Here is a 17,082-nt window from a genome sequence, read left to right as displayed (position 1 = left end):
GACGATTCAAGTTCACGTTCCGGCCGCCGCGCATATGTCAATGCTGTCTGTCGTACATTTAAGCCAGGAATGTCGCCCACTGAGTTCCTCAATATCGTTCGATATGGACGCTAGCATCTTGTGTTACAGTTTGTATCTATTTGTATTAGGTTATGCACTGAATAAATGACATGAAATGAAATGGAATTCCGACGATTCCAGACGATTCCGGGCGATTCCGGACGGTTCCGGGCGATTCCGGGCGATTCCGGGCGATTCCGAGCGATTCCGGGCGATTCCGGGCGATTCCGACGATTCCAGACGATTCCGGACGATTCCGGGCGGTTCCGGCTTATCGGATTGAACCTACCCTTCGGAACTGGGTCCGTAATTTGTTGGAATCGTCCGGACCCAGTTCTGCTTTTTTGTGCGTTTTGCCCAACTCTAGTCAGAACCTCGCCGCATGCGATTTTGCCGCATGCGGCAAGAAAAGAGTTTTCTCAATTTTCTAGCTTTTCAAGGTATTATTATGATATTTTGTTGTTTCTTTATAAAGACAATCATTATTTGATATAATTTTAGACATTTGACATCTGAAATAAAATCGCATGCGGCGATGCGGCAATATCAAATGATTTTGATTTTGCCGCATCACCGCATGCGGCAGATTCGCAAGTGCTGTCAATAATGTCAAATCCCATACAAAAGCTTGCGGCAAAATCGCATGCGGCGAGGTTCTTACCGCTGCATTATCCAGACTGATCCGAATTGATCCGGACTGATCCGGACTGATCCGGACTAATCCGGTCTGATCTGCACTGATCCGGACTGATCCGGACTGATCCGGACTGAAACAGACTGATCCGAATTGATCCGAACTGATTCCGGACTGATCCGGACTGATCCGGACTGATCCGGACTGATCCGGACTGATTCCGGACTGATCCGGATTGATCCAAATTGATCCGGACTGATCCAGACTGATCCGGAGTAATCCGGACTCATCCGGACTGATCCGGAATGATCTAGGTTGATCCGGACCTATCCGGAGTCGGAGTCATATTTTGCGCACCGGAGTCGGAATTGATCCATGACTCCGCTCCGGATTACCTATCACTAATTCAATGACCTAAGGTTTTTGATTTTTTATTTAAGTATGATGTTTAATTTAATCCCTTCACAGTTTCGCGATTTTGACTGGTGAAGTGAGTAGTATAGTCTTTGATTTAATTGCTACATTTCCTTTATTCTTATTTCACAAAATTGGAGACTTTCTTCGGCTTTCCACCAAAGACAACCATGGTTACCGTGGGCAGGGCGTGGGCATTAGTGTGTCACCTGCCTAAAGGCCAGTGATGGGGTTTAAAGTGAAGACGGTTAAATAAGGGCGTTAAACTGCGCCGAGCTAAGACCGAGTCGCCCCTACAGATTCGGAACCGTAAGTACCGAATTCGGGTCGACCCGTTAGTTACATACAAGAAAACATAGGATTTCTTCAAGATTTCGACCCGTTGGTGCAGTGAGTTCGGATTGGGTCATGATCAAAGTAGGACCTAGGCCCGACCAGAACTCGCTGCATCTACGGGGCGAATTTGATTCCGACTCGAACCTAGCGCATTCACTGGACCCACGGATCAGAATCTATTCCGATTCCCAACCCCAGGTCGAGTCGTCAAATGAATCGTATGTCCCACCACTAACCCAAACTCGTTGCATCCACTGATTGGACTTGATAACGACTTAATAACGTCGTGCGTACTAGATGACACACTCAGAATCGATTCAGAATCGATTCCAATAAGCTTGCAAACGATTCCAGGTCGGGTCGTCCAATGAATCGTATGACCGACTAGTAGACAAAACAAAAGATGTTTATTCATAAACGCTATGATCAATGGACGATAGATTCCCGTCGCTTTTTGATTCAAAAGTTCTTACAACTAATGTACCAGATATAAAGCGTAACTAGACGTTAAACTAATCTACCGCCAGGACCTTAAAAAGCAATGGAAGCGTTTGGGGCCCGCACGAAACCCTGTCTGTCACATGATTTACAAGTTTACAAATATGTTATTCCAAAAGGCTAGAGCTAACCATACGATCAGTCATATACAAGCGATCGTCAAATTGCACATTTACGCCACCTTACAGGAACTAGCGAATTTTGATCCATCGGATTCAGGTTGTTTGGGTTAAGGCATCGATGTATTTTGATGAATGCACTTTTGAGGCGTACAAGTATACTGTCCTTGAAGATAATTAGGGTATTGGTAGATCCAGTACATGCATACACTTTTGTGGTTAACCGTGGTTTTGGAGGAGTAAGGCGCTTAAAAATGCTTCTGGGACAGCAAGATGTTGGGAAGCATAATGGAGCTGTATGAATGAGCCCTACGAACGGCTTCACAATGGTGCCAATCTTTTAGAACAATCATGGACATTCCTGGCCGATACATCATGATAGGCCATCCTCATAAAAAAAAACGTCCATCTTCATGGATAGGGTCCAAGCCGGAAGCAAACTAGCTAAACATATTACAGTACAAGTTCGACATTCCGTGACTAATGCAGACATTTTCAGAACAGTCCAGCATTGCTAATTGTGTTGCTATTTTGTTTAATTTCGTACACAACAGTAGCTTCACATTTCCCGTTACAGCAAAGATGACCACGAATAAAAAGCAAATGAAGCTGATCATTCCAAACAAATCATCTAGCTCTAAACTAAAGGCCTGACATCAGAAATAAAGAAAATAATTTATTTAAACTTACCAATCTATTGATATCGCAATTGTTAGGCCTTATGCATGTTCTTTACACCTGGTAAAGTGAATATCAACACAAGAATTTAGCCAAAAACTACAAAATACTTATTCTTCGCTGGGGCGACGCTTTCACTCCTGCTGGCTTCTAGCAAATTTCAGTGCTGCCAGACAATACCTATTTCCCGTTTCCGCAAAGGGTAAAAAAATGTCAACCAGTTCTATTTTTTCGTTTTTTTTTTTTCAAACTTTTAGAAAACTGTGACAAATGTTATGTTTATCTTAAAAAAAAAACTAGAAATATTTACATGTTTCCATTGGAAAATTTATTCCAATTTTGATTTTCGACGATTATTGCAGTTTCGATGTGGTGCAATGACCAATATCCCACTGTGCGCTGTCACCAGAAGCTGTCACATTCATGTAATCAAAATCCAATATGGTGGTATTGGAAGGCAACTCGAGGCAAGAACAATCTTTCCGACGCCGATAGCTGGATGGAAGATTTTTTCTCGTGTATTGCTCGCTTTGGAAGTGCAAAAACAACATTGAAAAACTGCAGTGAAACCCGGAGCAAAGGATTAGGACATAAGCTGACTCTGTTCATTGGAACGAATGCAGGTAATTACAGATCAAACACCTCGCCCTGAACTCAACAAACAATAGCATCCTGGGTGCTCTAGGTGGGGCGTGGGGGGATTCAGTCAGCCATCTTTTCTTCCGGGAAGATGTTTGCCTGTGAAAGGTTTTTACGTTACCGGCAATACACAATTTATTGATTGTTTTGCAGTCCGATGTAATCTTTTGTCGAAAATTAATCATAAACGCTGTCGTATAGTATTAAAAATCAAGCGCACGCTGTAATATGAATCGATCATCACAAATCAGTTGCTAACTCCATGGAGCACGACGGCAAACGAAAGATGCGACCACCGCTGTCTCGCTAACATCGAGCAATCTGCCGAAGCATAACCCTGTGTTTGAATGTATGTGAATAGTTAAACAAAAGTGTGAATTTACGTGAATCGTACCCCGCTAACTAGGGATAATCGTTGTGCCGTCTACGATAAAATAAGCATCTTGTGCACCGTGTGCCAAAACATCAACGACTACGCTATGAGCTCCAGGCCGGCGCTAAGCCGTGAGCTGATCCAGCAAGCACTAGTCTACCACGGCAGACCGTTGCAAAAGATATGGGAAACCGAGCGACGGCAGAACGAACTGCTGGCGCTCGGTATCGACGCCAATCTGGATTACTCCGTCTACATGGCGCGGCAGAAGCACTTTACCCTGCAAGATCGAGCGAAACGCTTGAAGCTGCAACAGTTCATGGCGCGGAAAGCGAACGTACTGTACGGCGCTGATACGCAGCATTCCGCCCGGGAGCCGGAAATTGATTACAGACAAAGTAAGTTCCCTGAAACTTCCAAAGCAACTGATAAGAAAGTTGCTGAAGGAAGCAACATTGCGGGGCGCATGGTTGGTAAACAAACCTTAACATCACACACTAAACGCTTCTTTACGTTGACCTGCTGCGCCGGTCTGACTACCATTATAGGTAACCACTTTGCCATACCCCCAATGGATACCTTTTTGGACACGGAAGCAGACGGAAGTACGGCACATCTGCTAGAGGTATTAACCATTTGGTCCGCCACTTGCCGAGCGCGCCGAGTGCCCTTTCCCGTTCGAATTTAACCGCTGCTTCCTCTCCTCAGACCGTGCTACCAGGCGATGTGGTGTATGGTACGGTGACAATGTTCAAAAATTTTGGTGGAATTGCCTTTCGACCGCTTCTTATAGTGGGAAATGTCACCTCTTTCGTTCGAAACAAACTCATCAAGGTAATGCACGGAATCGAACGAAGATCATTACGCGCTCTCTCTCTCTCTAATCTGTATTCACCTATTTTGTAGGGAACCGTTGCGAGCGATCAAGTGTTGACGCCGGATAAGGATCCCGGCGCACCAAAGAACTACTTTGTCAATGATATGATCTGCTGCGAGGTAATCGATGTTGCGCCCGATGCACGCCGTTTGATTTGTTCGATGAAGCGCACCTCGAAAAGCCGAGCGCCGGATACGGTTGTGTATGGGTTGTTGTCAAAGGAAGATATTCCAGAAGTGTACAAGTAAGTGTTGCGTTGCTGGCTGCGTGTCTACACCAGTAAATTCCCTTGCAGACACGGTGCCATCGATGGACGGACGAAAACAATGGGAATACAAACGGCTCTGCCTCGATTAGCTTCTCCCGTTCCCTCAGCAGCAGCTCTGCAGCAATACCGTTGGTGGTAGCAAGGCTCCGTATATTTCCTGCACGTTTTGATTTCGAATAAATATTTGGTCTGCCGGAAAAGTGTCAGCCAGCGGGGAGGGCTCTGCTGGCGCTTATTCCGGAGAAATAGTAAACAAACCACAGGTCGCTTTACTTTACGTGCTATAATAGATTTTTTTTTGTTGTCTTTATAATGCAGAGTTCAGTGCGAAATGCATTTGCTGCCGAGATTCACACTTTTAATGGAAATATTTTTCGATCTCCACTTTCTTTTACGCAGGACCACTTTAAAGCGAAAGGATCAGAATTATCAATATTTCTTAGACAGCTCGCCATCTTTTAATGATCCCAATCACATTGAGCAACTGTACCAGGAGGTCGGCTTAGACTTTAACGAGGTCTATACGAACATGTCGAGCTTAAAGGGAAGATATCCCTCGCAGGAGTATGCCGCCGAGCTGCGGAACTCGCAAAACAGCAAATGGGCATTTAGGTATGTGTTTTTTTTTCTTCTAGAATTGTTAATAATCCTCATGCATTATGCAGTTCTTGTGTTAAAGAATGCCTAAAATATCAATTTCTTGTAATTTTTTTTACTGCATTGTAACATCCACTGTGTATTTAAAACTTTATAATAACTATCATTTGCAAACGAACAGATCGGTTGCTCAAGGAATTGAGCATTTCAAGGAAGGCCGCCACTCGGAAGCCTTCCAATGTCTCAACAAGGCGCTGAGCATGGATCCACGGAACGTGGAAGGGCTAGTGGCCCGCGGTGCACTGTACGCAAACAGTGGCTCGTTCAAGAAGGCGGTGGAAGACTTCGAAACGGCCCTCAAGCTCAACCCGTCGCATGCGAACGCGCGTAAGTACATGGGCGAAACGCTTGTCGCGCTCGGGCGCAGCTACGAGGAGGAGAATCGCTTCGAAGAGGCAAAGAAGGCGTACCAGGACTGTCTGAATATTATACCGCACCATGAGGAGGCTCAGAATTCGCTTGATTTTCTCAAATCGAAACCCTTCACCGGTAAACAAATCGTGGAACCAACGGAATTGGAGCTGCCGTGTAAGTTAAGGATCGCCCCGAAAGGACGTGCTTGTTTGTGTTAGGCAAAAACATTCCGTTATACTAATTTTCTGCATTTTTTTTGTACACTTTCATCCACCCCATCAAGCGTTAAACATTATAAAACCATCGTCAAGCGACCGAAACAAACAGGAACCGGACACGTCCGGTGTGGGGGGAAGTGGTGTGTTCGGTGCTGGCAGCAGCGGCAGCAAGCGGGACCACCTGGACGGTCCCTCCTCGCGCAAGGACCGCAAGAAGGAAAGCAAAAAGGAGCGCAAAAAGCGCCACAAGAAGCACCACAGCAGCTCGAGCGACTCCAGCACGGACAGCTCGGACAGCAGCGACTCGAGCAGCGACTCGAGCAGCAGCAGCAGCACCGCATCCACGACCAGTTCGGGTAGGTTATGTGGTTCTAGCACGAACGGAGAATTCGTTTTGTGTGAATCTATCAAAACCGTTTTCATGATTGTGTTCTCGCGGTCCGTTCGCAACGGTTGCATTTATTTTGTGGACTTTCCGCACTTAACAATCTTACTGTTGGTTAAAGCATTGTTCAGTTCATTTGAGTGGTGTGTAGAAATGATGCTTTTTCATTATTTGTATTATCAAAATTTAACAAAACAAAAAGCTCACGCTGGAAGCTATCTGTGTCGAAAAAAACAATTAATTTCTTATAACTCATTCTCTCATTTTACATTTTACCTTGAAATCAGGAACTTGTTTCAATTGTCCAAATTAATTAACAACCACCATGTTTCGCCCTACATGTCTCATCCGCTGTTTTTATTGTGTTTCCTACGATCATTTCTACAGTGCAGTTGTATTCGTATGTTTTAGGTTGTAAAAGTTACAAACAAATGATGAGACAGATGAATTTATTGTTCAAAGCATTGCCAGACGTTCGACCAATCGTTACCCTGACGTCTGCCGTTATGTATTGAAATCTTCCCGGATAGTCTTTGCTGATGAGAGAAAATAGAAAGTCAAACTCTTCGTACTAGTACTATCTACACTGCGCGCAGCACTAGCCCTTCCGGAGAAGAAAGCGGGCGAACGCCTGAAACAAGGGATGCTCTAAAGTGCCATTTGAACGTTCCCTCGGCCTGCCGCCTGCACAATCAATCACAACAATCGGATCGGCAGCACGGAGTCGCCTGTGTGTGTGTTTCTTTCTATTGTAGGACCGTCTTAACCCTGCCCTATGGTGGTAGTGGTGGTGGTGGCGTGGCCTCTCATGATGGATTCACAACCATACCTAGGATACTGAGGTACAATACAATTAGCGGACATTACATATGATGCTTCACCTGCGCAACCAAGACGAAACGAAACGGGTTCCTTCTTGTGTCTACGCACTTTGTGAGACTGTTTTGGATGCTGTGTTTGGTTACTGATTATTGCCAGTGGTTTGTTGGGGAAGAGAACTCAGTTAAACGAGCAACCGGTTGAGCATGCAATCCTCCAAGCATCATCCCTCTATCGACTTCCAGCGGACTGACTCGATCGTCCTTCGCAACGCTTTTGTTGACTATTTAGATGAAAAAAAAAACACAAACAAACAAACAACGGGGTATCAGATTAAACCATCCCGTTTGCCCGCTTTGTCACACGCTTCGCAATTTCTTTATTGCAGATTCGTCCGGCTCACGCAACAAGAAGCGCAAACGCTCGAAGAACGATAAGAAACCAAAATCCATATCGCCGATGGGCAAGCGCCTGTCGTCGGCGGGCGGTGGTGGACGCGGCGGCGGCCCGTCGGCCGGCGAAATGGTTGGCTACCCCATCGGCGGTCAGGGCAGCAGCGTCTTCGGCCACAGCTCTAGCCACGGCCAGTCGGCAATGGATGATTATGAGCAAAAGGTATGCAGCACGCTTTTGTTTTGTTTGTTTTCTGCAAAATCCTAACAAAACGGACTTGTTTTTTACCTCTCACCATTGGAACAGGTTCGCAAGTTTCTAGAAATGCCACGCGATGAAGAGAACTACGAAGAGAAGGTTCGTAGATTCGTCGCCGAAGCAAGTAAGTATCAGAAGGAGCGCAAACAGATGGAGGACAAGTCGAAGAAGAAGAAGAAGAAGGACGAGAAAAAGGCCAAAAAGGAGAGCAAGAAAAAGCGCAAATCCGACGAGAAGAAGAAATCGAAGAAAAAGGACAAGGGTGGCGACGATGACGGTTTGGGCAACAAGGATAAGCTGCGGGAAGCGCTGAAGTGAGTTTTGTTCTTACACATCATTTTTATTTTCCACGTTTCTTGCTCTGGATACTAAGGAAAGGGGAATTTCTTCTTTTTCCGTTGCAGAATTTTTGAAAATTTCCCCGTACTGGATGAGCTCGGCTCGAAGCTTTCCGTTGGCGGTTCAGTTGCCGAAGCATTGTCCGCACTGCTTGGTGGTGGTACCGGTTCTGGTAGTGGTGGTGGTGCCGGAACATCTCGAGGTAAGGCGTACACGAAAAAGAAAACTCTTTCCGACTGCAGAGGGTAATAAACGGGTTTTTCATTATTATCCTCTTTCAGCTAAACCAACCGACGCGTTGGACTTGGAGCGGGCAGGCATTGCACCCGGTGGGGACGAGAACGCCAAGGAGGGTAAGTGGCGCATGATGTTCAACAAGGACAAGCGTCCGGCAAAGGAGCCGGCCCCGATTGCGGCCACCACCCTAACGGCCGGCCTGGGCCTAAAGCAACATCCGTTTAGCAACGAGTCGGACGAAGAGTCGGTCGGCGCCGGTCCATCGTTTACCATCGGTGGAAAAATGCCCCAGAACGATCGCGGCACCACCTCCAGCCGGTTCGGTGGCAGCGGCGGCGGCGCTAGTGGCGGAGGTCGCTACGGAGACGATCGCGGCGGGCCCTCGGAGAAAGGGAAGGCGGCATCGTCCACCGCCGCACAAATGCCAGCGGTCAAGTCGGGCCCGGTGGTGCTGGACAAGTTCGGCAACTTCCGGCTCGCGTCGGCTGATGCTCCTTCCGCGGCTGGCGGCTCGAAACCGCCCGAACCGTCCGCTGCGCCGCCAATGCGCCGGTCACGCAGCAAATCGCGCACCCGGAACTATGGCAGCTCGCGGTCGCGCTCGCGATCGCGTAGCGACCGACGGCGGTCGCGGTCGGGCAGTTTCCGGCGCCGGTTCAGCCGATCGCGGTCCCGTTCGTTTAGCCGATCGCGCTCCGGCAGCTACTCGCGCAGCCGGTCCCGATCGCGCAGCTTCGAACGGCGCCGCTTCGATCGGCGATTTTATCGCGGTGGCCGCGGGGGAGGAGGCGGTGGCGGCGGCGGTGGCGGCGGATACGGTGGCGACCGGATGGGACCGTTCGGGGGCAATCGGTTCAACAATTCGCGCGGCCACTACCGGCGCGGTGGATTCCGCGATTTCAGGGACAACCGGTTCGTGGGAGGTCCGCGCGGCGGTGGCGGCGGTATGGGTGGTGGTCGCGATAGGCCACCGTTCCGGCCACGGTACCGCGGACGCTTCCAGCGCTCGTACAGTCGCAGCATGAGCAAATCGCCCGATCGGCGCCCGATCAGCCCGGGCGATGACCGTTCCCGCCACTACCAGCGGCGCGGGGATAGCCGGGACAGGGGTACGGCCGGGCAGCGGGGGGACAGTCGGGAGCGCTCTTCGCCGCCGACCCGCCGCAGCCGGGCGGACAGTCGCGATAATCAGCGCGATCGGGAGGACAGCCGCGACCGTGACCATCGTCATCGGCGCTCGGAGGACCGTGACTCGTCCAAGCGATTGAAGGACGAACACGCGGGCACGGCTGGCGGCGGCACCGGTGGTGGTGGTGCCGCTACCTCGGCCAGCGAGCGGCATGACAGTTCGCCGGATTCGCCGCGCGCTGAAAAGTCGTCGCGCCAGCAGCGTCGCTCCTCTTCCGCCGGCAGCCAGCGGTCCAGCGGGTCGACTAAAATCCCGCACGACATTGAAGGGCGCTGGGCCGACGATACCGACGCGAAGGAGAGTGAGCAGAAGAGGCAGCGCCACGATAACGCAGAATCGGGCGGATCGCATTCCAATAGCGGTGGTGGTGGTGGAGGAGGTAGCGCTATCCCGGAAGATGTTTCGCTGGAAGAGCTGGAGAAAATGCTCGCCAAAGCGCGCAAAGAACGTAAGGAGGAAATGTTGGAACGCAACAAGGATCTACTGAAAAAGTCTGGGAACTTTTAAGGAAAAGGAAAAGGTTATATGGAATTTGAAGAAAAAACATTGAAATGAATTAAAAAAATTCATTTTCCCCCCAACACTAACACATTACTTGGAGGGGTGTGCATTAAATTTAAGAACAACAAACAACATATGCCCCATATGGCCATTACATATTGTGTGGTGAAAGGTAGAAAGGGAAGGAAGAAGGATGGATGTGTATTACGGCGAACTCAACCTCATTACGGGCCATCATTATAAGCAGCAGTCCGCAAAATGTAACAGTGGAGGACAATGCCAGCAACTTATAATATACACGCGAAAATGTACTAATTTTAATAAAGAACCAAAATTTCATCGCTAGCGTACAATAACGTTCGTTTTCTTAATGCTTTGTAAAGCACTTAAAAATTGAGAAATTATCGTCCGACTACTACGACTACTACTGTTGAATACCGCCTATAAAATATTCTCCCTGATCCTTCAGGATCGCCTTGTCCCGCACGTCGAAGAGATAGTCGGAAACTATCAAAGAGGATTCCGAAACGGAAAATCGGCGCCATACGGCAGATCTTGGAGAAGATGGCTGAATACAGAAACGACACATACCATCTCTTCATTGACTTCAAAGCCGCATATGATAGCATAGCCAGGGTAAAACTGTACGACGCTATGAGCTCTTTTGGAAACCCGGCCAAAATGATAAGGCTAGTTAGAATGACTATGACCAACGTCACTTGCCAGGTGAGGGAGGAAGGAAAACTCTCAGGACCTTTGGCTACCACCAAAGGTCTGCGCCAGGGGGACGGGCTTGCCTGTCTCCTATTCAACCTGGCGCTAGAGAGGGCCATCCGTGACTCGAGGGTGGAGACTACGGGAACCATCTTCTATAAGTCAATCCAGTTGCTGACATACGCTGATGATATAGACATTATTGGTCTGCGGTTCTCCTATGTAGCAGAAACATACCAAGGGATCGAGCAGGCGGCAGAGAACCTCGGATTGCAGATAAACGAGGCAAAGACCAAACTGATGGTGGCAACATCAGCGGGCCTACCAATAAATAATCAGAATCTACGTAGGCGTGATGTACAGATAGGTGGACGCACTTTTGAAGTCGTCCCAGAATTCACCTATCTGGGGTCAAAGGTCAGCAACGACAACAGCATGGAAGTTGAGTTGCGCGCAAGGATGCTGGCTGCCAACCGGTCATTCTACAGCCTGAAAAAGCAGTTCACCTCAAAGAACCTGTCGCAACGGACGAAGCTGGGACTATATAGTACCTATATAGTACCGGTACTCACATACGCCTCTGTGACATGGACACTGTCCAAATCTGACGAAACCCTCTTAGCCGCGTTCGAGAGGAAGATGCTCAGAAGGATACTTGGCCCCGTATGTATGGAAGGACAATGGAGGAGCCGCTATAATGACGAGCTGTACGAGATGTACGGTGACCTCACTGTCGTGCAGCGTATCAAGCTCGCCATTCTTCGGTGGGCTGGCCATGTTGTACGCATGGAAACGGACGACCCTGCCCGTAAAGTCTTTTTAGGCCGTCCACAAGGACAGAGGAGGCGTGGTAGACCCAAATTGAGGTGGCAAGATGACGTGGATAGTCCGTCATTAGGGCCGGGATAATGGACTGGTCGATAACGTCGATCGTGATATAAACCCCCCCGTTCCGTTTAAAAGTAAACCTTTAAACAGCTGTTTTCGGATGGTACTAAGGCATCAGTCAGTCAGTGTTGGCACCAGTTTTGCTTGAGAAATTAATTACCATTTGCAGTTTTATTTGCAATAAATTAATGTGTGTTTTTCTATTAATGTGTACCGCACACCAAAACCACTCTCGGTGTATGCGTAGGACAGCGCATTAGTATTAATGATTAGATGTGTTTATTTTCTCTCTCTTTCTCTACTTCGTATGCAGTGTTGTGTTTAGCGTTTTGTTTGTTTGCTTGTTTTTTTTTCTTTTCTTCTCTTGTTTACATCATTTATATCACAATGGAATACACAGTCTCAATTAATCAGAATTTAATCAGTGTTTTGTTTCTGTTTTCTACATTGTTCGCACCATCACCACCCCTTCTCCCTTTTCTCGTGTTGGTAAGGATTAAATTTGGATGAACAGTTCTCCTTAATGTTTAATTACAATTGGAAAAAAAACCATTTGTTTGACGGTGCGTGTGGATATTTCATTGTTTTTACGAGAAGCCGCATAAAATGGGAAAATGAGTTTTTTATTTCGCTCGGTACCGTAATGGTGGTGTCGCTAGCCTATACACCCTCACCCTCATATCAACATGTATTACACGTTAAGGATAATAGTTCGGAACAGATTTCGCTACTGTGTATTGCTTTGTTTTTGAGTTTGGCAGTGTGGAATTAGTTTATCCGTTCTAAACCGGAATAATATTTGTGTTTTGTTTTTTTTTCTTTCTACTGAAACAGTATATATTCAGAGTTTTATAAAATAGTGTTTCTAATTTGAGAAATTATTTAAAAAGAAATTAAGTTTTTTTTATATTATCTTGCAAAAAACTACCTAGGCTTGAAAAATAAACAAAAAATCCTAATGAAGCCATTGAAAATCAAATAATAAATAAATAGTAAAAAGCCAAACAAAGTTACTTTTTAGATTTTTGACAAGCAAATGTGAAAATTTCCTGGAAACTATACAAAAAAAAACGTAGTACTAATAACAACAGCAGGAGAATGTTTAATGTAGTAAGGCACACTTTGGTTTACAACGCACACATATAGGAAAATAAATTATCCGAATAAGAAAAATGAATGTGTGCTCCTATTGGAATCCTATTGGCAACTACTTCAAAAACCCCAATTGTCGGCTTTGAACCTGTGTGCTTAAAATTAGGAAAGGAAAATATTTTCTAATGTTTGAAAAATTCTGACTAATTATTGGTACTTATATTACATAATTTACCATATCATTAGAAAATCGTTTTTGAAACTATGATTTAAATGAATTACACGATATCGCGATCAGTAAGAAAAGTAACAACATAGAGGGTGGTCTATAGGTCCGTAGCAGTAACACACACAACCAAAACGGTACCGTGCGTTAATAATGCATTAAATAAAAACTCTCCATAACCCGTTTAAAGTGCGATTGTACCTTCTCCATCTGCAACTAATTTTGTGTAGTATTTTTCTACTGATTGAATAATCTATACGCGGCCGAGCAGGGAGAATCGGCAGGGGTTCGTGGTCTCTGAGCGAACAATACACACACTACTATACATGTACTTGTAATTTTGCACTCTATAGCAATGGAACTGTCTTATAATTGGGAACTGTTTTGTACACCTCCTTAGAGCCGATTTGATGTTGCTTTAAAGTATTATTTTGCATCAAAATCGAAGGTAGAGAAATCAAACAAAATACAACTATTTGAACTATTTAAACGCCTTTATGTTTAGCTAAAAAAGTAGCATTAAAAATAGTAATAAAAGTATTAGCCATCATAACAATTGATTATGTTTGCAGGTGTGATACAAAATCGTAGTTTTTAAACAAAAGTGCGAAATTATTAGCTTTCGAAATCTTTGTCTCAGCTCCTTTGCTGATCTTATTGTTTGTTGTTTTTGTTTCTTCTTCTGATATTTTTTATCTATTTGCTCATTCTACACTCTACTTTCTTGTTTAATAACAATGTGTGTTGCTGGACACGTGTTGCTTTTTTTTTTTGTTTTGCAACCAAAGGGTTTAGAAAGGTGTTTTGCTTTTTTGCGCTCGTGTTACATAGTTATAATAAGTCGTTTCTTTTCCTTCCTGTTTTCTTAATCTGCTGCTCTTCTGTCCGTAATTAACACTACTACCCTCTCCCCCATGTATTATCATGTTCGTTACAGTACTTTTGTTTGTTTCGATTCGTTTTCGATCCTCGTTTTCGATTGTTTTCATTACACTTTTATCTTAATTCTCTGTTGCTGGTGCTTCATCATTCGTTAGTTATTCGTTATGTTTGTTTGTTTTTTTACGTATACGATCAAATCAATAACTTTTCACTTTCGCTTTTACGTAAAATAATCGAAACCTTGCCTTTTTTGTTATTAATTTTTGCAGGAAATATTAATGTTCAACTTTTATTTTACTTATATTGCTTAGTATAATATTAAAATTACAATAGAAAAAAACGAAAAATCTTTCCCTTGTCAAAGGAATAAGAAATTAGGAAACAATCCAATTAGGAACTATACAAACAAAAAGAAATTATTACAAAATAAAAACGAATACAAAAAAAGGAAAAAAGATATGGCTTGATTATAGCATGATATTGCAATAGGCTCTATGTTTGCACATGTTTGTTGCACACATTAAAAAAAAAGCTTTTTCAAAAAGAAGAGACACAAGATCACTGGAGATCAGGTATATGTAAGCAAGTAAAAGGAGCAAAAGAGAAGAAAAAGAAACAAAGCTGCACTGCTACATTCATTTGTAGGTAGAAAAGAACATAAAAACATAAATTATTTTAGTAGCAAAAACATATACAAAAAGAGATGGAATAATAACACGTTTAATCGCTGCTAACTAGTTGACAGATTTCGAGCGCTCTTTCTATGAAACATGCATGATATCTGATCTGATCGCTTACTGTCCATCGTCCATCGCAGTAAGTTTGATAGAGTACACGGTATTGGTATTACACGGTTCTCTCTAATCGTCTAACAACTAGTAGTAACGGGTTTAAGTCCTCTTTCATTTTCAATGTCAGTACACTACAGTACTACTACTACTAGCACTATTCTATAGCTTTGATTTATCTTCTTTTTTCTGGCCACGGAAGCAACGCACTTACTCTTTCCCCTTCCAAAGAGAACATTAGGCTGCCGGCCGACCACCACGACCAATCGCGTACGATCGTGCGATCGTGCGTCCTGATTGAGCGTTTCATTCATTAGTTCTTAGTTCACACAGAGAGGACGACGTCTTCGTTCTTGCAATGGGTTTACCGTTGTCACTATCTAGTGCTGATTGATTGTGCTCTAACACGATTACGAATAGCGAGGGATGGTTGTCGGACCGATTTTTTAACAAACGGGCAAATGGATGGCTTTTTGAAACTGCGCGACATGAGCTACACAAACGGGAAGGATGGGAGAGGATGACCACACAACCATTATAGAGAAAGTACACCCAGTATTATAGTAAATTAAGAGTAGGCATTAGGGAGCACAAATTCGTTCTTTTTTGGCTTATTTTTCATATATTCCTCTAGCTAGCTTCATTGGGCGCTCGAACAGACAGGCGCAAATGTGTTAGAAAGAGCTTCTTTTTGAAAGAGCTATTAAGTGATCGTACAATGTGCAGCAAAACCTGTCTCCCTTCAGTTCACCAGTTTGATCAGAGAAAAAGCTACACCACCGACCCACCGATAAAAGTGCACCAATCACACACACCAACACCAAATGCATTTAAAAAGCGCATGATGGCGCATGAGCGTATGAGCGTATCAAAACATGTGCGCACGCGTAGCAATTTTAATTTAATGAAAAAAGATTTTCCGTTTGCATTTTTAACTATTTTGTTTGTTTTTATTGTTTTATTACAAGAACAAGAGTTGGTAGTAAAAAAAAACACACACACACGATAGCTTCTTTCTTAGCCAAGCGTACAACACGGAGGAGGGCAAACACAGACCCACACACAGTTGCGTTGGTGGTTTTGGTAGCCGAGTAGCCCCCATGGTTGGGTATGGTAAAATGGAAATCTTCCTGACTTTTCATTTCATCTTTTTACATTGTTTTGTTTCACTTTGCTTTTTATACTTATACATGATAACAGTGATTGCATTTGCTCTTTCAGTATATTATCATTTTGTCACAACTGTCTGTGTGGTGTGGTGGTGGTGGTTGTGATTTACCAGCTACTACTTAATGCGTTTGAAACGTTACTAATTAGTATAATAAACGAATATGTAATTGTTCATTTTATTTTTCATTCTTTGCACAGCTTTTTTACTGAATTTCAATACTTCTAAAAGGATGTTTGACGAGTTTATCATTCGGTTTGGGTTTTGCTTTACTACTACTTAGCATGATTGTTCGCGATCTGTTTTAAAAGATACCCTTTTTGTTAGCCAAACAATTTGACACTTTTTGAGATAAGTTTGTTTTTGTTTACTTATAAAAAAAAGTAAAACCAGAAACGCTTGGGAGAATTTTAAATGGTTTATCAATCATGGGATCATTCGATTTTGTACACAAACACACAGAGGGGAAGAGCACTTATTAGGAGGAGAAAAGAAGTATCTGTTATATTATGGTAATTTATGGTAATTTTTTAAGGTACATAAAAAAAGAAAACACTTGCCTCATCATTCCTAGCCCCGTGTACCATATATCATGACACATACAAAGTTTGCAGGTGTTCTCATAGCTGTGGTATACTTTCTTAATTCTTACTTAGTGGAAATGAACTTGATAGGATGGGAATTGGATCCTATGGCACCCTTTTTAGACAGGCTTATTGGGAAATGCTATTAGATTTGTCCAAAAAAGATGCAATAGAATCCAATTCCTTTCACATAAAGTTCATTTCCTGTAAGAAAGAGTCATGAAAGTATGTCACAAGTATGAGAACTCCTGTAAAACCCTGTAAAAGAACCACCACCGCTGTTTCTAAAAACAAAACCCACTTTGCACAACAAATGCATTCTTTTTTTTCTCTGTATAGTTAACTGATTTTGACTTTATTTTCTTTTTAATAAAACTGTGCTCATTTTGTTTACTTATTAAGGTATGTTTGTAACTGATTTTTGTTCGTTTTTTTTTTTTTTCGTGCTGGATTAATCTGTCTCCTGATCGTACGACTCTTTCTTCTCCGGCTGC

At 44.2% G+C, this 17,082-nt stretch overlaps 1 protein-coding gene across 3 annotated transcripts; it reads left to right on the top strand.

Annotated features, from left to right (window-relative positions):
* Nucleotides 1-3,152: 3,152 nt before the first annotated feature.
* On the top strand, nucleotides 3,153-10,602 carry LOC120955959 (tetratricopeptide repeat protein 14 homolog). Of its 3 annotated transcripts, none has more exons than XM_049610671.1 (12): nucleotides 3,153-3,362; nucleotides 3,785-4,149; nucleotides 4,300-4,376; nucleotides 4,460-4,585; nucleotides 4,658-4,872; nucleotides 5,296-5,508; nucleotides 5,675-6,081; nucleotides 6,191-6,481; nucleotides 7,718-7,944; nucleotides 8,029-8,294; nucleotides 8,385-8,521; nucleotides 8,601-10,602. In XM_049610671.1, exons 2-12 carry the CDS (start codon nucleotides 3,858-3,860, stop codon nucleotides 10,250-10,252), a joined length of 3,903 nt encoding a protein of 1,300 aa, XP_049466628.1. In that variant the 5' UTR covers nucleotides 3,153-3,362; nucleotides 3,785-3,857; the 3' UTR covers nucleotides 10,253-10,602. The 3 variants fall into 3 exon arrangements, with proteins under 3 accessions (XP_049466628.1, XP_049466627.1, XP_040233166.2); XM_049610670.1 differs by having other exon boundaries at nucleotides 3,580-4,149; XM_040377232.2 differs by having other exon boundaries at nucleotides 3,532-4,149.
* The last annotated feature ends 6,480 nt before the right edge of the window (nucleotides 10,603-17,082 follow it).

This window comes from Anopheles coluzzii, chromosome 3, assembly GCF_943734685.1.
Source record: "Anopheles coluzzii chromosome 3, AcolN3, whole genome shotgun sequence".
NCBI lineage: Eukaryota > Metazoa > Arthropoda > Insecta > Diptera > Culicidae > Anopheles > Anopheles coluzzii.
Note: the sequence above shows the minus strand (reverse complement) of the source record. Positions and strands in the feature narration are given on the sequence as shown.